The sequence below is a fragment of the Martes martes genome (assembly GCF_963455335.1).
Source record: "Martes martes genome assembly, chromosome: 6".
Taxonomy (NCBI): Eukaryota; Metazoa; Chordata; class Mammalia; order Carnivora; family Mustelidae; genus Martes; species Martes martes.
Window position 1 is genome coordinate 70,644,434 of NC_137893.1, and position 25,262 is coordinate 70,669,695.

The 25,262-nt window shown below is 36.6% G+C and overlaps 1 protein-coding gene across 1 annotated transcript; it reads left to right on the forward strand.

Moving 5' to 3' along the window:
- Positions 1–419: 419 nt before the first annotated feature.
- On the forward strand, positions 420–25,262 carry TMEM244 (transmembrane protein 244; the record flags this gene model as incomplete). Its single annotated transcript, XM_080806881.1, has 6 exons — positions 420–452; positions 16,165–16,250; positions 18,036–18,109; positions 21,631–21,756; positions 23,328–23,372; positions 25,168–25,262. The coding sequence occupies 6 exons, from the start codon at positions 420–422 to the stop codon at positions 25,260–25,262; spliced, it is 459 nt and encodes a 152-aa protein (XP_080663007.1).

The window sequence follows — 25,262 nt, forward strand, 5'->3', positions numbered from 1 at the left end:
ACACGAATGCCAGCAGCGTTCTTTAGAGACCATCTCGGGACCTCCTAACCGAAAATCCACGTTTCTAATTTAAGTAGGAGACAGTCATTACTCCTATAGCCAGGGAGTATTTCAAATCCCTGCCTATTTGCAACGCCGTCTAAAAACAATCAACTCATCTTTCAAACTTGACCAAACTACGAATGGAATGAGGACTCGGTCGTCTCCGAAGGGTGCTCGTCCTGGCACTCAGCAGCTTACGTGTGGCTCACAGATGGCTTCTGTCTCATTCTGTGTAATCCAATCATCCTGCACGGCTGCATCTCACACTTCGTCTCTGGGAGTAATTGAAAAGCTCACAGCGGCAATTGTCTCTTCTTCCAGATGTCGTCAGTAGGAAGAGTGTGCCTTTCGCCACCTTTCTGACAGAGGATGCGTCCATGGCTCTCCAGACCAGAGTCGCTCCGAGCAAGGTAAAGAGGAATGACTTCTTGACGTTGGCTTCCCGTAACCGCCTCGCACTGGTGTAAGCAAAAACGTTCTATAAATGGTGTCTCTGTCAGGAGGCAACTTGTTTCACTTTTGGCTGGGAGCTAAGGCAGAAAACATTCTGCAGCCCTCCTGGCATCCTGGGGTGACAGTGGCAATCTAGAGACACCGGTGCCCAAGAAAAGATTCTAAAGCATTCAGATAAGGGGCGTTTAGCAGAGCCTGTGTCACTCATAGGCAAACCTTCTAGAATGAACACCTGCACCTCTGGCTCTCTGGTTCCGAACTCATGACAGTTTGTCTTTCCTCTTTTTGGGGCAGAGGATGGCTTTAATTTTTCCAAGTTCTAAAAGATGTGCAATATTTTGAAGGAGAAGTATTGAAACATTTTAAGCTGGTCGTTTGTTAGTTTCTTTTTCCCTTGAGGCTAGTGTTAATAGTTGTGTTTTATTTCAGTATAAAAATACCCCTTTAAAAAAATCAAAGCACCTAAAACAAGGAAATTCGCAAAGCCTCAAAGCAGCTGTGTAAATTCATACAGGCTTTGGGCCTATAAAGATCTAGCCTTAAGGGAATGACACTCTGGAAAGTCAGATTTTTACTTAAAAATTAAATTATGTTTTATGAATTAGTGCTCCATTCATTTTAGTAAAATATCAGCACTGTGAGTGTTTCCTCAAGCTTTTTCTGCTCACTGCCATCATCACAACATACATCATCCGTTAGAAATGTTAAGTATGGCAACAGCTAAGAAAAATTTTCTAGGTCAGTGAAAACATTATTTCAGGGAAAATATTTTTTAAAAATTTATTTTTAAGAGTGTTTTAAACTATTCATAATTTACATAGAATTTGGGAATTAAACAAGCAATGATAACTTTTACTGAAGAGAAAAAAAATTAAAAGGTAATACCCTTTTCCTTAAGTAGCTTACATAAAGAATCGGGACTCTATATTTAGTTTGGGCTTAAACACACACACACAGACACACATGCTCACACACACACTCTCCTTCCAGTGTAAATATTCAGGTAATTGCTGCAGGTCTTCACTTTTTTAGAATCCCAGAGCTTTTTGTGTCGAATCACAGCTATAGAACATTAGGCCAACAGTGAATTCATTCAAAACTGGTGAGTTACTGAAAAGTCGATCTCATGATACATCCCTGTAAGTTATGAGTTAACTTTCCTTAAGTCCTTGTTCATTGTCAGTATCATCATCTCAGGAACTATTCAGATACTCATAAATTAATAGTAATAGCAAAAGTGACCTTTATCCAAAGAGAATTCCAAGACTTAACAAACATTTATTGAGTGTATGCAATGTGCCAGGCATTGGGCTAATTAAATCCCCCCGTCCATATACTTTAAATGAGAGAAAAGCTGACTCAAGGGAAAGAGCCATGGCCAAAGGCCATTTAATTAATTTGCTGTCTGGGGAAACAGCACAGGAACTGGGAAGAAAGCCCAGGTATGAGGACTGCTAAATTGTTGTTGAGAATACAATGTATTGTAGTTCAGAACTCCAGGAGGATACATATTTCATAACTACATTGAACTAAATGCAAAGTTACAACTGTAAAGCAAATGTTGAATTTAAAAATGGCAGAGAAACACTGTGTTCCTGCATGTGACCATTGACATGAACTAGAGAATTTCATCCATACAGACACTTTCGAAGGGAACAACTATCAGAAGTCTGGATCAGGCACTGTGGTCCTACAAGTGAGAGAGCCGTATTTCATGATTTCTCTGGAATTGCCCGAAGAACTAAAAAGTAAATTTTCACATGGGGCGTAATAGGGCAAGTTAATATCTGTTGAGTACATACCGTAGTCAATTCTAGGAGTTTTACACTTGTTCTGAATACAAAACATCCATGAGATTTTACCTGTATTTTATAGATGAGTAAAACAAAACACAGAGTAATTGACCAATGTCATAGACCTGCCAATAAGAAACTGGGAAAGAAACCCTAGTGTTTCTGACCCTGGAATCTACCTGTTTTACAGATAGACTATAGTTCATACTGAAGTGAAATTTCATTACTATTTTTGGTTCTCTTCACTCATCATTACTCAAAATATATTTATTGCCCACTTACCAAGAACTGAACAATAATTTTGAGGCTGGAGAATTAAACATGATTAAATCCATGTCTCTTTCTTTGAAAATCTGGAGAAAGGGGAACTTCCTTAAATAGGAATGCTACAAACAATGTGATTAGACCTGTAAGAAATATGCACAGTGCTGTGGATGCAGAAGAAATAAGAAAGGATCGATTCTGTCCTACAGTAAGGGATGGAGTTGTGATATGATATATGAACTAGACCTTGATGAATATACATATATTTGCTCTGTAGAGAAGGGTAAATCTCTTCTACTTAATGGTAGCATTCTGCTCTGCAAAATCACATAAGGGTTTCCTGTTTTCACAAAATAAATAGAGAAAGTTATTATAAAAGGACTAGACCCAGGATTCCCATAGGTGAATTCCATAACTCCAAAGATCATATGCCTCAATGCTACTTAAATTATTTCTGAGTATAGAAAAAAAAAGAAAAGCCACAGATATTTTTATGAAACAAGAATTACTTTGTCATCTAAACCTTATGAAGATCATACAAAAAATAAACTATAGCTCAATCTTACTTAGGAATATAAAAGTAAAAATCTAAATAACATACACTATGAGTAAGTAATATTTATTCCAGAAACGTAAAGGTGGTTCAGTATTAGGTAATCCATTCGCATAATTTACCATGTTTGTAAATCTAAGTAGAAAATTGTAGAATCCTCTTCATAGATGCTGAAATGGCCTTTGACAAAAGTTGACAACCATTCCTGATTAAAACACTGAATAAAATAGGAACTGATTATTTCTTCTTTGGTAACAATATATGTCTATAACAACATACACACAAACACACACGTTGCAGTCCTAAAACCAGTGTATTTCTTGATGGAGGATGTTAGAAGCATTCACAGTAAGGCCAAGAACGAGGAGGCAAGGATACTCACTAACTCCACTACTATTTGAAAATAAATTATTATTTTTAATAATAAATTTTATTAGAATGTGTAATTTAAAACTTTTTAAATTTAAATTCAATTAATTAGCATAACGTATTATTGGTTTCAGAGGTACAGGCCTGTGATTCATCAGTCTTATATAATACAGTGCTCATTACATCATGTGCCCTCCTTAATGTCCATCCCCCAGTTACCCCATCCCCCCACACCTTTCCCCTCTAGCAACCCTCAGTTTGTTTCCTATGATGAAGAGTCTCATGATATAGAGGTTCTAGCCAATGCAATCAGGTTGCAATAAGCAATGGGGCCGTAAGAATTGGAGTAGAAGAAGTGAAACTATATTTACAGATGATATTGTAGTGTATTTGGGCAATAGAAGAGGATCACTTAAAACACTAACATAATAAAAAAATATTCTGTAAAGTGATGCAACGTTAAAAACACAAACCAGAAGTCTTTATGTACATGAACAATAGCTAGTCAGATGATACCACAAGATAAATCTTCTGTTACACTAGTAACAAAAGCAGGATTTATTTAAGAATAGAGTTAACAAGAAGTGTGTTAAAGGGTTAGGGATAAAAAAGTAAATTTGAATAAATTGGGGGATCTTGTTTATTTTTGAATAGCAGGAGTGAACATTATAAAGCGATCATTTATTCCCATATTACTAATAAATTTAATATTATCCCAATAAAAATAGCATAAAGTTGTTTTACGGAGCTATTCAAGTAGATTTTGAAGCTTATTTGGAAACAAACATAAACATAAAACATAGCTATAGTATCCCTAACAAAGGACCATGGGAGCACCTATATTAAAGCATACTACAAAGCTTCTATAATTAAAACAGTGTGATATTGATCTCTGAATAGATAGAAAGACAGAGAAGTCATTGGAAGAGAATAGAAAGCTCACACATAGGCAAAAATACATACAGAAATATAGTTTAAAGGGGTGCCTGGGTGGCTCGGTGGGTTAAAGCCTCTGCCTTCGGCTCAGGTCATGATCCCAGGGTCCTGGGATCGAGCCCCGCATCGGGCTCTCTGCTCAGCGGGGACCCTGCTTCCTCTTCTCTCTCTGCCTGCCTCTCTGCCTACTTGTGATCTCTGTCTGTCAAATAAATAAATAAAATAAAATAAAATAAAAAATATAGTTTAAAAAGGCACTATCTCATTGGAACATCAGGTTGTGTGTCAGAAGACATACAAGGGCAAGGGCATACAAAGAAAATGGTGGGGATGTCTGAAAAGAACACAGGAAATATAAGTGCTCAAATTTGGGACAATCTTAGCATCATTAACAAGAAGCATGACATTAGTGTGTTATAACACATGGAAAATAAAGAAACCCCACAAGTTACCAAAAAAAATAGATGAATAAATAATAAATACACAAATTCAAGGTAAGAAGGGAAATCTCTCTATGGAAGAACGTATAATAATATGTAGAAGAAAAAAAACTTGAGAAAATTACCATTTCATAACACCAACATAAATAATTGATTCAGACAAAGTCTATCTATGGATGCTAAAGTCAGTAAATAGAAAAGTTTGGGTGGAACAGGACATTCACATAATCTCAAGTGTCACCACACAGATTACTTATTAATAACAAAGGATAAAGACTGCAATTAAAATAGATCAGAGCAAAATAAGTCAATCAGAGAAAGATAATTATCATATGATCTCTCTGATATGAGGAATTTGAGAAGCAGGACGGGGAGTCGTGGGGGGTACAGAAAGCAAAAATGAAACAAGATGGGATCAGGGAGGAGACATACTGCAAGAGACTCTTAATCTCACAAAACAAACTGAGGGTTGCTGGGGGGTAAGGAGTAGGGAGAGGGTGGCTGGGTTATGGACATTGGAGAGGGTATGTGATATGTGTAAGCCTGATGATTCACAGACCTGTACCCCTGGGGAAAATAGTACATTATATGTTAATAAAAATAAAAAATAAATAAAATAAATTAAAAAAAAATAAAATAGATCAGCAAGCATCACCTTTACCTAGTGATCAAACTGACCATCACCCATGGTGAAACAAAATGATACTATGTGTCTCCTCATGAGATACAGTGGGAAATATACAAGATTACCAATTAGAATTCTTCCCCAGAGATTCTTTTTTTTCTTTTATTATGTTCAGTTAGCCACTGAGTAGTACATCATTAGTTTTTGACATAGTGTTCAATGTTTCATCAGTATCATGAGGAAACCATCAGACAAATCTTGTGTATGGCACTAAAGAGATATGACAATTGAACTTAATGTGAAAATTGAATTGATTCTAGATTTTAAGGACAATTTGGGAAATTTGTATATGAACTCTGTATAAATAATATTGTGTATCCATGTAAAATTTCTTGTGTATAATAATAGTTTTGTAATTATGTAGGAACTGTCCTTGCTCTTTTTGAGAGTTTGGGGAAAGAAATACCTGAGGTCACTGAAAATTTTGTTTTCACTTTCGGTCTTTGAGAAATAAATATGTTACAATTTCACACTACCTTTTCAGAGTACCCTACTCAACTTTTTTGCAAAGGCTGTAGTTAAATTTTAAGCCACTTAAAGGGGCAAAAATGTGGATATTAATATAAAAAGACCTATTTTGAAAATGTGGTATTTCATGTAAAATACTTCGGTATAATGCAGTGTGAGAGATGTGTGTGTAGATTAACGCCAATCTGCATTCTATTAGCTGTTGATTAGCATGTGAAATATCCTTATCAGGAACCCACACTTGAAGAGCTTCTCAGGCAGTAGAAAAGTTATTAATGAAACCCATACCAGAGACTTTGTCAATGAGCATAAGAAAGAACTTATTTTTTTACTGATGAAATGAGCATTGTTCAAAGTATGCAAAATTGAACACGCGTCACTATCCTTACGTGAACAAGATATCCCAATCTGGGAATCTCGGTCACCTAAATACCATCACGGGAGCACCCCAGATCTAGAGCCCATATTCTTGTTCTGTCCCTGCCCTCACCCTCCCAGCCCCCCACCAGCACTATCCCTTCCCTCAACACACACACACTTCATGAAGAAATTTTTCAACTGATTTGGTCAATATGACTGATCCTGACTTCGGGATATCATTGCGATAACCTCCAAGTAAACCTGACAAACACAAAGTATTCATCAAAGTGCTGATAGAGAGTGGGACCTCCCTAAATTTTCAAAAGCGGGTTGTATAAATACCCTGGGGTTTATTGGCTAATACATTTTTGTATATTTGGCACATTTCTAAGAATGACTTGCTATGATTGTAGCATATAATGTAGAACCCTGGTCTTTTATTTTTCATTAGAAATTTATAAAATGTAGAAATTATAAAATTATAAAATGTAGAAAAGGAAGAAGGAAATATCCGTGATTTCAGCATCTAAAGACATACACTCTATTTTTTTTAAAGATTTTATTTATTTATTTGACAGACAGAGATCACAAGTAGGCAGAGAGAGAGAGGAGGAAGCAGGCTCCCTGCTGAGCAGAGAGCCCGATGCGGGGCTCGATCCCAGGACCCTGAGATCATGACCCGAGCCGAAGGCAGAGGCTTAACCCACTGAGCCACCCAGGCGCCCCTAAAGACATACACTCTAAAGATGTTTATAGTTCCTATCAGATTTGCAGGTTTTAGAAACTGATTCGAGGGTATGGGAGGGAAATGTAAAAGCTTCAACTTACTTTTAATCTCTGGAAGCTACGGATGTTGACAAAAAGAACCTGACAGCTCTGAATAGCAATTTAACTGAGATTTGTTTGAATAATGAATTATGGGTGATTTTCACTTTTTTTGTGCTTCATGTTTTTATGTATTCCAAAAATGGTCATTCCACAATGACCATTAGGTTCAAAGTCAGATTTGTTTATATTTTTATCTTTTGTACTGAATACTTTGGGGACTGAATTAATGAATGTATATTATTTTAATAATAGCTGGGATTTAGAAAACCAAAAAGGCAACTGAGGTCCTAGAGTATTTTCAATCCTTTTGAACTTCAGAGATTGGAGAAGTATTGAAGACCGAACTGACCGAAAACTGTTAACCAGTACCTGGAAACCATTAACCAGTACCTGGAAACAAGAGAATTTGTTTCATCTTCCCCCACCCCCAGAACCACCCCAATCCTCATAACCAACTCTATGATACTAGTTTTAATAGAGCCTGCATCTGAACTTGGTTGCCCCATGCTTATCTTATTAATAGTTAAATAACAGGAAATAAGCCAGCAGCCTTCTCCTTCTGAGAAGTTTTTGGGAGTACTGACCCTTCCCTCAACCCTATTTGTGGGATGCCTTTTACATAGGTCACCATGTTTTGTGTGCGGTGGAATCTCTAATTGGACATCCCTGGTGCTTTAGAGAAGTTCGGCTGACTCAAAGACAACCACCCATGGTGAAGTCATTGGTGGAATAGTCCCTGTTCATTGGGCTCTATCCAACTCAGGTGCCATATATCAGATAGTGATTGTTTTATCAAATCAGGTTCTTTTTTTGTGTGTTTGCCTATGAGAGAGAAGTAGTTAATTGGGAGAAGAGTTGAAAGAAGAAATAAAGAGAGAAACAGAGACTGGAAGAGGTTCGTCCCGACAGGGAAGATCGGTGCAGTCGTGTTAAGTCTCCAGCACCACAGTGTACCTAACTACCGAGTTCCTGTGGCTCCTGAATGGTGGGTGGCCAAGTGCAGCTGAACAGCTGTTGAGACAGTTCCCTTAATTGATTCCGACACTGTTTCATTATCACCATTAAGAGAGTGAGCTTTTCTGATCCCTTCAACTAGAGGAGTCTAATGAACATATAGAATTTTGAAATATGACTTAGATGACTAATGTTACAGATAATATTTTTAGAGTTTTCAGCATCTGCCATAGCTGTAGATACGATGACTAGACTGATGATCTCTAGTTCTTCTAATGGGAATGGGGATACTCACTCCCCGCTAGGATTTGAAGTGCACTTAGTTAGACTTGGAATTTCCTTCAAGAATACAGATTCTTAACCTGGGATCCATGCATGGACTTCAGAGGTTCTGTGAGAACACTGACATTGCATACCACGTCTTGCATATTTGTGAGCATATCTATTTTTCTGCATAGTCCATAGTTTACATTAGACATCCCACAGAATAATGAGCCCCCAAGGGTTAAAAACACCATTGCCTTATTTTACAGATAAAAACATTACTCAGGGTAACTTTCCTGTAATCATGTAAGTTGTGATTGCTAGAAACTAGGTCTCTGTCTTCCATTAAAAATTTATAAAATACAGAAAAAAGGGGGAGAGATCATCAATGATTTCACCATGTAAAGACAGACACCTTTAAGACTTTTCTATTTCCTACCAGAAATATGTGTTTAGGTTCGGAATCACACTTTTGAAAACTACATATTGATATATTGCTTCCCATTAGACTTGTACTAAATTCCACTCACACCAGCAGTCTAGAATAATGTCTATTATATTCACCAGAACAAGTGATTCTTTAAAAAAATATATATCTTGCCGACAGGAGAACAATGGTGTCTTATTGCTGTTTCAGTGCGCATTTCCTTATTATCTGTGAAGTAGAAGATTGTATTGGTTCATTCCTGTTGGAAATCTCTCTGTCATCCATCTTGCCCATTTTGCTCAGGAATCCAGGTCTCCCAACTATTCATCCAATTCCCATTTAGAAATTCTACCTGAGGGGAACCTGGGTGGCTCAGTGGGTTAAAGCCTCTGCTTTCGGCTCAGGTCATGATCCCAGGGTACTGGGATCGAGTCCCACATCGGTCTCTGCTCAACAGGGAGCCTGCTTCCTCCTCTCTCTCTGCCTGCCTCTCTGCCTACTTGTGATCTCTGTCTGTCAAATAAATAAATAAAATCTTTAAAAAAAAAAAAAAAGAAAAGAAATTCTACCTGAGGAGGAGACTATAGGAGAAACCCACGTTCTGTTTATCACCTGGACTTGTCCCTACATCCTCAGTAGTTGTTTGCACTGGAATCATCTGAGAGGATCATTAAAATCCAGTTACCTGTGCTCTACCCAATATCTACAGAATGCTAATATCAGACATGGAGTGTGAGGAATTTGTATTTTCACAGACAAACACTGGGTGTTTCTTAAGAATAATGAAATTTGAAAACCACTCACATACAGGTCGTGTGAACTGATTTAAATATGAAGAGTGTGGACCCTTGTGATTCTTACTAACAGCTCTGTGTCATTGCGCAGCCAAGGTTATCTCCCTTCTGTGAAGTAGTTTTTCCCTCATGACCAGAAACAAAAAACTTACTTTCTGACTTGGAGTTAATAAACATGATGCCAAATTGCAACTTTTCCACCGACAGCTTTGCGAACATCACTTTGTTTCTCTGAACCTCTGTTTCTTCATCTGAAAAGAGGTGATTATTATCCTAGGTCAATCTTACCATTTATTTTGAGGGGTAAGCTGATCTATACATGTATACTTTAAACAGTCACGTAAATATTGGATATATTTATTTGTTCTAATTGTTTTCTGTGTGATAACTTTGGGCACGATGTCAACACTCCATAACTATGTGGTGACTGATTACCATCTTATTGTTCAGTCAAGATTGCTCTTATATGAGGTGTTGTTCCATGTTACCTGATCTGTCATAATGGATACTCCTTAACTCATCTGCAGGCTGAAAATCAGCCATGCTTCCCTCAACCCTTAATACTGTAATGAGTCAGTCAACTGTGTGCCAGGAACCAGACCAGACACTGTGAATACATTAGTGAGCATACGGGACACACCCCGTTCCTCCAGATAAAATGGGGTAAGTATCATAGAACAATTAGACCCCATATCTTTTAGCTAATTCCTTGAAGAAACACCATAAGATATGTGGAAGAGATCCCTCTGGGGTGTTATGAAATGATATAACAAGAAAATTTCAAAAGATAATAATGAAGAGAAGGATGAAAGGTAGCTATTGACTCCAGAAGAATGGAACGAATATGAAATTTTCCTTTTTTTCCTCTTAAAGATTTTCTTTACTTATTTGAGGCAGAGGGGATGGTGGTGTAGAGAGAATCTGAAGCAGATTCTGCATTGAGCACGGAGCCTGGTGTGGGGCTCGATTCCATGGCCGAGAGATCATGACCTGAGCTGAAACCAAGAGTCTGACACTTAACTGAGTCACCCAGGCACCCTCAGGTTTTCCTTTTCTGAATTAAGCCCAGAGTTAGCAGGTAGAGAAGGAATAGCAAAGTCTCTTCCAGACCAGGCAGGTTCTTTGAGACCGACAATGGAACAAGCCACTCTATACCATTCACACCGAGTGTCATGCCAGGTAACCTACTGACAATGGGGATCAGGTGGGTAACAATCCAGGTGCTACACTGCTATGTGCCACCGAGCCCAAACCTTCACCCATAGACTTTAGGTAGTTATCTAACATGGCGCCATTTGTGCACCAGAGAGGAGATCCAAACTAGCCTTCCCACATTCTGGTCCGAGCACGCTTTAACCTCCACTCTACAGGGCCTGGAACACATAGCCCTAAGGGAGGTCATTGGGTGGGCATGAACAAGATGGAGAGCCAAAGATGGAGTCAGTATTGTCAGCACTCCTATACCAGTCAAACCAGTTTGGAAACTGGCAAGAGAGTCGAATGAGGTACGCAGCTGGGGCACGCAGGCTCCATGGAAGCTCTGAAACCCGGGAGTCACCACCCGGATCTACTAGTTCTGGTTTGGGCCATTCAGAGACCACAAACTAAAAGAGTTTTATACTTTTTTAGTAGGTACAGTCCTTCCTTAATTTCAACTCCTTAAAAACATGCTTTGTCTTTAGGGCAATGGCAGGAAAGCTGGCATCACAATATTTTGCATCAAAAAAGATGGCAGTGTAAAGATGACTTTTAGCAGACAGTGTTTTTGAAAGCAACTTTTAAAGTATTTACCATATCCTATTTGCACATTTTGCAGACTTATGCATATATATTCTATTCTCAAAATAGTTTTGTTATTATGCATAAATAAAACAACATGGGAGCTCTTTAATAAAGTAATTACATTTATAATGATCTGTATTTACATATGATAAACCTCCAATCATTATAACACCCTAAAATATTAACATCATCAGATATTCAGTCAAGTTCAAAGAGCCAAATGTCATATTTTTTATACTTTATTTGGTTCATGACCCAAATATGTTTTTTGAAGGAATAATAAAGATTTTGGCACTTGCTAAATATCTAGACTTCTATGAACTCCGATTCTTATATAATAGTTTTTTCTGAAGTACAAAAATAATTGTATCATAATGAAGTTATATATTCAGTCATTTGGGTAGCATGATCTTTCCTTTGGTAGTTGAATACAATTATTTTTCTGTCTCTGTCACTAAATAAATGTATGATGTTGGGCCATTCACTCAACCTAATCAAGAATCAGTTTCCATCATTTTAAAAAGAAAGTGTTGAAGTAGAATTGCCTATTCAAAATTCTTTTATCAAGAACCTAGCAGGTGGGAGGCAGGACAGTACATGGCAAAGAAGAGCTTTGACATCCAGCTGCTCTGAGCTGGAGCCCTGCCACAGACAGGCCATTGAGCTAAGTTTAACCTCTCTTGCCTCAGTTACCAAATCTGTGAAATGCAGATGATAGTTCCACATATCCAGAAAGATTTTCATGTGTGCACATAATGGTGGGGGATGGGGAAGGGTGGATGAATTGAGAAATTATGGTGATAGGGCTTGAGACATAGTAATCCAACAACAAATAGCAAATAGAGTCACACGATCAGCCATTTGGGACAGGGTTGAGGGGATGAGGTTGGAAGGAAAGGCAATGGCAGTGGTTAGAACTGCCTTGTCTGAAAAAGTGGCTGTTAGCCACACATGGCTACTGAGCACTTGAAAGGAGGCTACTCAAAATTGAGTTGTGTTGTAATAAGTACTCCGAGTTTCCAAGATGTAGTATGAACAAAAGCCATAAAATCTCATTAATAATTTTTAATCTTTAGTATGAATTGACAGTATAATATGTTGGCTATACTGGCCTAAATAAAATATTAAAGCAGCACTCTGTAAATTCCCCCAACCAGAGCTCTCTCTGTAGGTAGCTATCTATTAACTCATCATTCGTGCCCTTAGATCAGTGGTTCTCAAAGTGTGGTCATAGAAACAGAGCACCCAGCATCCCCTGGGAACTCGTCAGAAACACAAATTTCTGGATCCTATCTCAGACCTACTGAATCAGAAACTCCAGAACTGGGGCCCAGAAATCTGTGTCCTAACAGGTCTCAAGGTGAGTCTGATACTAATCCGTTTGAAAAACACTGCTAGGCTGAGTTTCTATGCTTGAGACCACATCCCGTTCACTCTGCATTACCACTCAGCCCAGTGATTATTTGTCAAATGAAAGAATGGATGAATGAATCCTGATGATGATGTGGGGCCATCAGAGGATATCCAACAGGGGAATGTCATGGTCTGATTACCTTTTAGAAAGTTACGTTTGCAAGCTGCATAGAGTATAGATTATAGGAAGAAGTTACTAGAGGCAACTGAATTTGCTCATAGGAAAATTATTATTTGAAAATCTAAATATAGTATTCAGGTGGGAAAAAAAGTAATTATTTAAAAAATTAGGCCTTGCTTTTCAAAGCGTTTCTTTTAAAATAACTTTAAAATGTGTAATTTTATTTATTTATAGTGTTTTGTAAATTTGGGGGGAAAGTAGACATACCTATATGTAAAATTTGTCAATAAATATGTTTTCCCACAAATTATGATTTCATTTTTAATAGAATAGCTACAAATGTCTTATACATATGCATCACAATTGTCTGTTTAGATTATAAAAGTAAAATTTTACAGCAAGTGAGTATATTTTAAAATATTTAAATTTTGGTATTAACATAGAAATAAAAATAATTTCATGTTTTGTATTAGTATAGATACTATATATTTTTTATCTTATTTTAGATTGAATTAAAATAAAAGAATCATCTAGAAATATTTCAACTAGAGGCTATTAATGCTCAAATTAAAAGAAAAACAAATTGATGTTAAAATGTAGAATAAAGAATAAAGCAATCCCAAAGACACATGACCCTTAAGAAACTTTTAAGGCTGTAGAAGCACCAATGTTGTTCCCTATCACATACCCATTTTCCATTAGCAGATTCTTATCCCTACAGTTGGGAATGTGGGCATATTAAGTGTGGGCATGGTAGTTAAACCTTCAACTTAGGTAAAACTTTCACATATTCTCTTGACCTTTAAATAATCTTCTCTACAAATCAGTGTTTCCATATTGGTTCCACCACCTGGAAGACATCATGAGTTGCCTACCTTGTAGTAGACCCCACTCTCCTTTTTCCTTCCTTGCTAATAATTTTTATTTTATAGCAGTCAGTGCCAAGCCCTGGGAGCAAAGTCCCAATGTTCTAAACCCACCATGGTAGACCCCTTTACTCTTTGTCTGTGATTGTTAAGGATGTGAGCACATGACCCCAGGTCATGGTCAGTGAGACATATTGGGACATCTGATGGGGGTTTCTAGGAAAGATTTTTATTCTCTAATAAAAGAAAGAGAGCTATGAGAAGATCTCATCCTTTTACTTATTCCCTTAAAAAGGATTGTGTCAGCCATCATGAAATGACAAGGCTATGCAGGTCTTAAAGACAGATTGAGGTGTTAAGGGTTCAAATTTGCAACCGGTAATGAGTCCTAGATATTGAGTGCACAGAATAAGAAAATATAGACAACAATATTGTATTATAATCATCAAATTTGCTAACAGACTAGATCTTGATTGTTCCAACCGCAAAAAGAAATAATTACGAGACAGGGTGAAGTGCAAACTATCACTACAATGGCACCCAATTATAGTATATAAATGTATCAAATCAGCATGTGGTACACATTAAATTTACACAATATTATATGTCAAATATATTTCAACTAAAAATAATAAAATAAAATAAATGGATAAATAAAAGAATAAGGCTAGGAAGAGACAAAGGGTCACGAGGGAGGTGTGATTAGGCAACCTGGAGTGGGAGATACTGAAGGGCAAAAGGGGGATGAGAATGATGGGCACAGGGAGAAGAGACTTGGCCAAGGGAAGACTACAGGCAAAAAGTAGGAGGACCTAGGGACGACATGGGTGTGTGGGGGTTGGGGGGCTAGAATCCTGAAGGTGCTAGAACCCTTTAGTCCTGATCTCCTCTGGTTCGCTTAGACCAGACAATCACCCATTTTTAAATAGTTGAAAAAAGTAAGTTTGTTTCCCGGAGTCCATAGTCTCTCATGGTTCGTCTGATCTGAGGTTTTAGAGGGGAAGGGGAATGGGGTGTTGGGTGAGCCTGGTGGTGGGTATTGAGGAGGGCACGTATTACATGGAGCACTAGGTGTTATAGCAAACCATGGATCATGGTTTGCTATCAAAAGCTGATGATGTACTATATGGTGACTAATATAACATAATAAAATTTTTTTTAAAAGAGAAAAAAATATAAGCTCCATAAGGACAAAAAAAAAAAAGAAGAAGAAGTAAGTTTTGGTAAGTCTGTAAACTTGGTCCATTCAGCCAAATGGTTGTGGTGTGCTCTGTGCTAACTCTCTTCTTTTCTTGCATCTAGTGGAGGGCTCCTCTGTACCCAGACCAATTAAAAGATTTGATAAATTTGGTGAATTGGTCATTCAGAGGAAACAAATAATGCTAAAGTGTTTAAGCATTGACCAAACAAGAAGACTTTTGAAAAGATAAAAAGAGAAAAGAATACACTGGAAAATTTCCATGTGAAATGCTGACATTTTTATTATATTCATAAGAATATATTTCAGAAGATTAATAGTGAGGTTCAGACATTTTCAATTGTTTATTGGCTTTTTAAATGTTTATTCATGTGAACTGCCTATTTATATACTTTGTCCATTTTTCTCTTGGTTTGTGAGTCTTTTTTTATTTGTATGTGTTTATGTATTGTGGATATCAATCCCTTTGCTCCTAATATATATTGCAAATATTTTATCCCATTTTACTTCTTGGCATTTAAGCCTTTAATCCATTTCAAGTTTATTTTGGTGTCTGGTACAAGACTGGAATCTAATGGGGTTTTTCTGCCTAGAAGTTAGACGATTTTCACAACACTGTTTGTTAAGTAATCCATCTGGTCCCCATTAATCTGCAATGCTTCCTTCCAAAGTCTCATATGTGGCAGAGGCCATTTTAGGACCATCTATTGTGTTTTAGTCAATAGCTCTGTAAACTCGTGCACACAGGTTCCATTATTACTGTGTTATTATGTACTTTTTTGTTCATACTTCTCAAAATTTCTCAGCTGCTCTCCTATTTTGACTATTATGATAGCTGTAATTATGATCATTTTGTCAAATTAAATTGTAAATGTTAGCATGTAGGAAGTGTGTTGTGGGAGAGGGAAGGCAAGTGATATGGATTTTTCTACTGCATTAATCCTTGGTGCAAATGTGGACCACGCTAGCCTTTCCAGTCAGAGAAACTTTCCTTGTGGACTTTGAAGTCCTTTCCACCCTATGGGTCTCCAAGCAAAACAAAGCTAGCCAACACTATGGACTGGGTGGCCATAGCCTCTTGTTTGTCAGACTCATTACCAACAACAGTATGAAAAATCCTAGGCTCTTGGAGCTCACGCTTGCGTTCTCTGCAGCTTGTTTTGCAGAATCTTCTTATATGTGTGATCCTCTTCTACACCATGTACTATGCAGTTCTGGGCATGTGTGGCATGATGCTCAAGTAAGTTGCCTTCCAACAGAATTAAAAAGCTAAGAGTGAATCTGAAAGGAGTTTATATTTGACAACTGATGTGCCTTTATGGAATAGAGGATGCAATGTTTTAAAAATGGTCTATTTTCGGGTGCCTGGGTGGCTCAGTGGGTTAAGCCTCTGCCTTTGGTTCAGGTCATGATCTCAGGGTCCTGGGGTCGAGCCCCACATCGGGCTCTCTGCTCAGCAGAGAGCCTGCTTCTCCCCTCTCTCTGCCTGCCTCTCTGTCTGCTTGTGATCTTTCTCTCTCTCTCTCTCTCTCCCTCTGTCAGATGAATAAATAAGATCTTTTAAAAAATAAAAAAAATTAAAAAATTAAAAAAATAAAAATGGTCTATTTTCACACCTTTTTAAAGGAAAGATAGCAAATGTGCCATCTTCGAAAATGATAAAAGCCACAACCATGAAATGATGTGGTTGGATAGGACCAGACAGGACTGTTCCTCTTCTTTGGAAGATAATGATGGAAAGAAAGTGAAGCTCTTACTCCCTGAGCTGGTATTGAAACAGAGCAGATTTGAATGAGAAGGGGATTTAGAGATAATCTACATCCAATTTAAATATTTTCTGATATGTACTGGAAATACCTCTTGGACCCAAACCAGGAAACCTAACTTCTAGCCCAGGTTCTTACTAACTTTCTGGAAACATCTTAACTAAGCCATAGAGCTTCTCTTAATTGTCTTCATTTGTCAAATGGAAGTAATTGATCAAAAGAGGGTTACTATGAAGACAAAGTAAAATGTGTATTTTCAGTGTTGTTTCTATGTAAATGTGAAGCATTTTTTTCGGGGCTTTTTTTTTTTTTTGCCTTCTTTTTTTTTGTCTTGCTATGGTTGCATTTTGCCTCTACAAATTTAGGTCGCCAATAAATTGATTGTCTTGAAATACATTATGTAGATTTACAAATAATTTCTCAGAAGCCAAGTGTTTACATAGTTTAATTTTATGGTGCAAGAAAAGAGTTAGGACCCTTTGATTTCAATATGCAGATTAGTAACCAAAAATAATTATACCAAGTTTTGCAATGGGAATAATGTTTTTCAGCGTGCTTGCAGGCAAACCCACTGAGGAAGCATCTGTGCTCACACACAGTCTCAACTCTTCCCGGGACTGGAGACAGTGAGGCCATGCCTGGAGCAGGGAAGAGCTAAGACTCTTCAGGGCTCTCTGAGCCTGATTTCAGGGATTTGTAGTTAACGTTGAGTCAGAGGAGAGGAATTTTAAATTCTTGGGCCTTAAAGCTCCAGGAGGCAGCTAACGGATTGACCAGCTGCACACAACTACAAACAGGCACCATAGAGGGTGTATATTTATAGACTCTGATTTTACAACCAAAAGAGATCTCAGAGATTAACCTTTTCAATTTACAGAGAAGACATGAAAGTTCAGCTTCTAATGGAACTGACTTGCCCGAATTCCCAGTTTCACAACACCATCAGGTTTAGAACCTGGGTCTGGCTGATTTCCGTGCTGATGCTCTTGCCACAGGATTAGGTTACGTTCTCTTCCCGTGTTTGATGGAAAGGACTTTCAAGATGACAGCTAAGGGCTAACTACCCCCCCCCAGGGGACTTCACTAGATATATAAGACAACAGAGTTAAAACGATTATTTGGCTGCCAGCTTCTACATGTGCCACAATGTGGCTAAAGCTAATGACTTATCATGTGAAGAGCTATATTCAAAGCCTTAATGTGGGAAGTTATGAACTGCCTCCCCAGGAGTAAACTATTTTCATTTGTAACATCTTCAGGGTGTATGAGCTGGATGTCCTGGCACCATTTGATTTCAAAACAAACCCCTCATGGCTCAACACAAATTATAAAGGTAATTGGTTTTAATTTCCAATCTTTGTCAATTAGCGAGTTCAATGCCTCAAAAAAACAAAATATTTTTTGTTTTGTAAAAATTTACAACATATCAAGCCTTCTTCTCAGCCATCTGTATCTTGTATCTGACTTCAAAAATTAATGTGGAAAAATGCCATCCCAAATTTTAAAGTGGCTATTCCTGAAAGATGGGATAGAATGGAGTAGTGGAATAATTGAATAGAATTATTATAGGAATTTTTGTTTGGTGATCTTGTAGGTAAATTTTTTGTACATTAAATATTTTTCAAAGAAGACTGATTTGATATATTGATAGAAAGAAATGCTCATGAGATATGGCATGGAAAATGAAGATGACAATAGTGTTTGTGTAGTGTAATTATTCATTTTGTAGAACAGAGTAAAATACATGGTGTCAGTGGTAAGAAATCTGGAGAATTATGCAACAAACTGTTATCTCCCAGCTGGGATGACAGAGGACTTTCATTTTCTGCTTTGTACATTTCTGCTTAGTTTGATTTTTCTTTCCAAAGTAGGGGGGGAAACGTTCCAAAGGAAAAGTAATATGTGAGAGTATACTAAGAAAAAATTTATCTCTTTAAAATTCATAATATTGGTTAAAAAATAATTATTAATTAATACCTACTGTATTCATAAGCCTTATATATGTTAATAATAAGAGCTACTTGTATTGAATATATGTCAAACATACTTGTTTGGGGGGATTCGTGGTGAGTTCGTCCCATCTTTAGAAAAATGAGATTTTAATGTTATTTCCATTATAAAATAATACACATAAATTAATGAAAGCTTATAAAACACCTACAAGTAGAGAGTAGAAAAAGAAGAAATTCAATCACAAACTTACTTTTTAAACAAAATTATTCTTAACAGTCTATCAAATTTCTTCCTACTCTTTTTTTTAATGAATTGTGGATTTTTTTAAACATTACAATTCTTTAGAAAACCACCGGACATTTTTTTTTGGAACAAATAGGCAAATGTACAAAAATTGCCTCAAGCCAGAGAAACCAGATTTTTGAATATGACTTGTACAGGAAACTTGGTCAGTTAAAATTACTGAATTCAAATTAAAAAGCTTTAGAACAACCTCCTCAAATGGGTAACCTTGTTTGGTACTGTTATCAATTGAATTTTAGATAGACAAGGAATATGTTAGGAAAAAGAGACTTTCATTCTAATGAGACACAAGAGGTCTAACAGTCCATCTTAAGTTTCTCTTTATGTGCTTTCCTATTGAAGATAGAATTAACTTATTTTGTAAAAAAACTGTCCACAATTGATAAGGAAATAGTCACAGTAAAGAGTTAAGTAAGAGCTATATGTGTGTTTTTTGGGAGGGGATTGAAAACTCAACTGTTAGTATTTAATTCTTGCCTTTGGGTCAGTCCATGAAAGATAGGAATGACACAGTTATTGGAAAGGCTGTGTTTTTACATAGTGGAGATTAGTGAAGATCCCAGGATGTCTGGCACAGTTTATATTCTTCTCTCCTCTCACAAAACACTAACATTTGTACAAAGATATCAATAAAGCCTTAGCCTATTAGATCTTTAATTTTGGGCTTGGGGAGATAACTGCCATAACTCTTCAAAGTTGTTACTTTGAGAATTTAGACTTTAATCTCAGAGATAAAGTGTAAGAGTAATCTCAGAGCCTTGGGCATGTAGTTAGGGTCAAGTTTCTTGTCTGTTTCAATGATTTTCATCACCCAGGAGAGTAGGTTTAGCAAGGACACTGGAAAGTTTAAGTCTAGTTAAAACATTTTGATTACTAATATCTTTCCTTTGCATAGCAGAAAATAGGCTACAAATTGCTTTCATTTCAAATTAAAATCCTCCCAACAATTTCTTGAGGTAGATAAGTAAGCACTCCACTTCCCAATTATGGAGAAAAAAACAAGACTGACCCAGAGGTTAAAATTGTACTCAAGGTTTTATAACTCCTAAGCTCAAAGGCAAGACTATAACACTGATATCCTGAGTTTAAATTTTGTATTACTTCTTCTAAATCATGCTTTCTTTCCTATTATAAACAAAGCATAAGCCTTTTTCATCAATATATGCAAATACAGCCTGTTCAAGACTAAAATCAATGTCTTCAAGCAGCTGCGAGTTAACCTATAAAATCTGTCAATGCTGATAAAAGAGGCATCTCCGTTTCCCTATAATAATCTGGAGGCTCTGTGAGCCACTGATAGAGGTAGAAGTGGAAACGTGGTGGGAAGAGGTGGTGTCAGTGTGATACAGCTGTGGAGTTCTTTCCACAGCTTCAATTCTAGGGAACAGGACATGCTGAACTGAACTTTCTTCCCATATGATAAAAAAGGAGTTGGTATGAATTCTCCCTCCAACTTTTTGAAACCCGGTAAGTAAAATTAAATCAAATTGAGGAGGAGTAACTGTAAGACTTTTCAAAAGGGTGGCACTTGGGACTTGCTCGCTTGGTTAGTGCCTAGCTCAGCACAAAACAATCACTGGTTTGCTGGTTAATAAAATTATTTGTGCACAATAGGATAGAATATTATTATTTTACCTCTTGCTTTGAAAAATGGAGAGTTTGCCTGTCTAGATTCATTGATCCCTGAACTGTAAGAACATACTAATCATTTGCTGCATTATTATTAAAAAAAGAAAGATAATTTTTACAGAAAGTCAAATCATTACAAAGGGACCTTGATAGTATGCCACATATATATCTTGCACATGTTTGATGGGTCTCTCCTTCGAAACCACTACAGTCTTAAAGATCCATATCAAAGCCAAGACGTAAAACGTTGACCCTTCACATGTTCAAGGCTCTTAGAGATTTGTGGTCCTGACCTGTAAGTTACTAGTTCTTGATACATGTTGTGGAGACCACTCTGAGACAACTGAGTGGATTTAGAAGAGTGTCTCCATCCACACAACTCATTTTTGAGGCTTCCTTTCATCCAGGGTTATTGGTTATGTGTCCCAGATGACTATCTGAACAAGCCATTTTGTTATAAAGACACGAAGGAACTCGTTTCCAAGAAAGGCAATAATTGGGACCAAAGAAATGTTATAAGTCATTGAATTCTTACATTTCTTTTTTCATTTCTGAAAACTCAGAACTGAATTTTTTGTTAGTTTTTAATATAGCTTAAATAGAGAATTGCAAATCCAATTACAGACCAGCATGTATTGGTTACATAGTAACTTTTCTTTATTGTATTTTACCTTTAAAATGATAAGTACATAAGCAATGAATCTTGGAACAGTGAAAAAATAAAATTTTTTAAAAATGGTAAGTAAAGATAAAGTGAAACAAATTATATACTGTAATTTTTCTGTGAGTCAAATGATTATTAAGGGACAGAATATGTTAAAAAGTTCTTATCCAAATTTGGGGATTGTTAAGAGATGGGATATTTTGGAAATTCTTACCAAAATTTCTTTGCACAATCTTACTAATTGTGTTTCAGAACTGTTAGTTTCTCTAAGTTCCAAATAATGATATTCTTCATTCTATTTGCAGTTCTTCTAGTCTCAACACAGGTCACCTACTTTGTTTGCGGATTGCTCTTCGTTCTAGTTGTAGAAGAATGGGTCTGGGATTATGCTGTTTCAGTAACTATTCTCCATGTTGTCATCACTTCCGCTGGTAAGCAAAATAAAATAAAGGAAACAAAGAAAATATGTTAAATCTGATTTTTTACCTAAATTGCTTCACAAGAGTAAAATTTTGTTAGCATAGTGTCCTCTGATGGCTTAATCATCAAAACTGATGAGCTAGTTCTTCCCCCCATCCCCACACTTCTCCCCAACTAAATTCTATACGTCCCGGGAGAGGTTTTGATTGGCTGCATCTTCCGATTCAAAACTGTACTGAATGTAGATGTTTCCTACTCTCCTCTCATGTTCAACTTGTCATCAGCTTGTACACAGTTTGCCTCCGTTCAGAATACTTTTCCTCCAGAACCCTTCTTTGAGGCAGAAATTGACCAAAGACTGGGAACTGGACCCCAAGGAAACCCATACTGGCAGGCTTGCGAACTTCCCAACAATAGTTATTTTACCAAGAATACTATGTTCTTAAACAAGGGGTTTTATTTCTACCTGCGGTCTTTGGAGTCAAAGGAAAATGGATTCAAATTCCAATCCTACTTTTTTATGAAGTGTGTAGTCTTAAGGGAACTCACAACATCATTCACATTAGTTGCCTCTTCTATGGAGCAGGGAGACCTAGGGACATTTCCATGAGAATGAGAAATTGTCTGACATAGTGTCTAAGCATATCATAATTACTCAGTAAATGACAGTTTAATCCATTCATTCATTCATCTATTCAAAACTTACTCTTCTGTTTTAATTTTTCTCCCTTCCTATCTTCCATTATTTAAGAAAAAAAAAAAAGGTACTAGTCAAAGGATGGGTGGGAATCAACCACAAGCTAAAATTCAAAGTTATTTTTATTTATTAGCAACTTAAATTACTCTTTTTTTTTTTTCAGTGCTGTGGTCTACTTATGGCTTCATCAGTCTCCAATTTAAGAATACACAATTTCCAAATGAATTATTACATCCTAGCATCACTCTTATTAGAGAATTCTCGTACATCAATCTCCTTGTCCCCAGACACACACTCCCCTTTAGTAACTTTCAGAATTACTAAACCCCATATCTCAATTTCTCTATTTTACTTTGGGGCTAAGTTTACATGAAAGACAGCCATGGGATATTTGCAAAAGGGCTCTGAGGCATAGGGTGGCTGAATCTTCAAGGTTGAGACAAGGTATAGGTTCCAGACCCAGAAAAGTTACAAGGTAATTGTCTAACAAATGGCACATGGAAAATACTTAATAAGTACAGCTAAATAGAGTTCAGAGTGAAGTGGCTCAGAACTCCAGAGAAAGTCAGGTGTTGAGAATTCGGGATGGCCTTAGGATTATCTGTTATATAACACTCAAATCAATTCTGTGAGCTGACCCAAGAACCTGACAATTCAAAACATCCTAACATCTCCTAGAGCAGGAGCTTCAGGTATCTTATTTAATAAATGACTTTGTAAACTATGATCTAAGTATAGCTTTGGGGCTAGCTGATTTCATGAATGTGAAAAATATTTCTCTTTGTCATGTGGATATGATCTGACAAAACAGAAATATTTCTTCATGTGTAAAAAATAATGCATTTTAAAAAATGAACAACACTTTCTTTTTTTTTTCTTTTCCAGTTATGTTGGAATTCCCCTTGACATCACATTGGTGGGCTGCTTTAGGTATATACGTATGATATCCAAATATATTATACACGTATGTGTATATATTATGTTCAGCATAAATATTTATACATAAAGTGGGAGCATCAAGATATTTTTACGTGAGTCAGGTAATTGGACTAGAAGACTGCTCAAATAAATAAAAATAAAATAAAATAAAATAAATTTTAATTCTACAATTATAGGGAATAAAACACAATATATATTTGTGACATATTCCTTTGGTTCTCTTTCAACATGAATAGTGTTACTATTTTTATGGTAGCACTATTTCATTTCATTTACTTTTTTCTTCCCACAAGTGGAACAACTGAATTCATCAATTATACATCTAGTAACAAAACTAACCAAGTTGAAGTGGACTTTTCTAAAGCTTTTTCTTTAACTTAAGCTAGGTATTGACCACAGATATTTTTACATTTCCCCTTTTCAGTAAATTTAGCAATAGTTTTTATTTAAGTATTGTCAAGCTTAATGATGAGAAATGGAAAGGCGACATTTCACCACGTTGTTTCCTGAAAGTTAAGTCATCTGTTTAATAGGTCAGTATTATTTATATTACTCATTAGCTCCCTTCATTACAGGTTAATTTTCTACTTCCTTTACGTATACATAAGTCTTAGTGTGTACTCTTTTCTAATATTGTTTGGTTCATACAGAAAATACATGTAGAATGTACTGATATTTTATTTTGCATGATGCTTTCAAAAATGCACACTTTTAATGAATCGGAAAGAAGATACCTGAAAGACAGGTTATCAGTATAGGAAGAAATGAAAACAACAACTTATCTCTTGGATCTTCCTCACAATACCACAAAATTTACTAAGCCCTAGGCAATTCAGTCACCTAGCACATGCCACCTTGATGACACGGAGAGTTGGTGTTGGCATACTGGAGTTGCCAATACAATTTGCTAAAATAGTTCGGTCACTATTTTGGCTTTGAGAACTAGGGTTAGATTACACAGAGAATGGGTTGCCAAATGATGTTTGAGGGAAACTTCCTTGATTTTCTTTGAGTCAAAAAACTTAGATACAAAATAATAGTGACTAAACATATTGGAAATTTTATCTCCTGGTTTCACACTGGATGTACACGTTTGTGTGAGGAAATTGTGCAGTCCTGCTAAGCCTCTGATCCACTAGGGGCTCTTACCTTAGGGACCTTTACCTTTCATGGGAGTCATACTGTTTCTGCCACACAAGGAATAACAGATTTATGAAAGCCCTGTTAGGCTGGATTAATATTTAAAAAAAAGAAGAATCATTGGGCCGATGAAGTCAGAGCTAAAAGTATTCTCATACAACCAAACAGCCCAGGTAGGTAGACTTCTGTATTCAAAATCTTTTCTTCACTAAAAAATATTTTCCAAGTTAGAGGAGAGCATATCTTCCTTTTATAATTAGAGAGAAAATACTTTATGAAATATTTTTAAATACAACAACACAAACAAATGGCAGGTCTGAAGAGCTAAAAGAATTGAGAATTGTAAAACCGTTGGCATGTGCTTTGACTCCATTGCCTTTGAATTTCTGAGTTTTAAGAGCTCCTTACTATTAATTTGACAGAACCACGCATCTATTCCCTGAAGGAAGTTTTGAATTTCAACAATTTATCAGCACAGAATATATACCTACTGTCTCTTAGCTGAATCTATAAACTACCCTCTTTCAAATGCTGTGTCAGTTTCAGGAACATTATTTTAGTCATGACAATTGTTCTTATTCATAATCTCACCAATGAATTATTCATTATTGGTAGTTAACCAAAACTCCCCTTTCATTACTTGCAGGATCCGGCTTAATTTCAATGATATGTGGAGGCCAGGCTTTTGCATACTGTTTGTTCAAAGACAACTTTATCTATCCAGATCTGGATGAGTTTTAA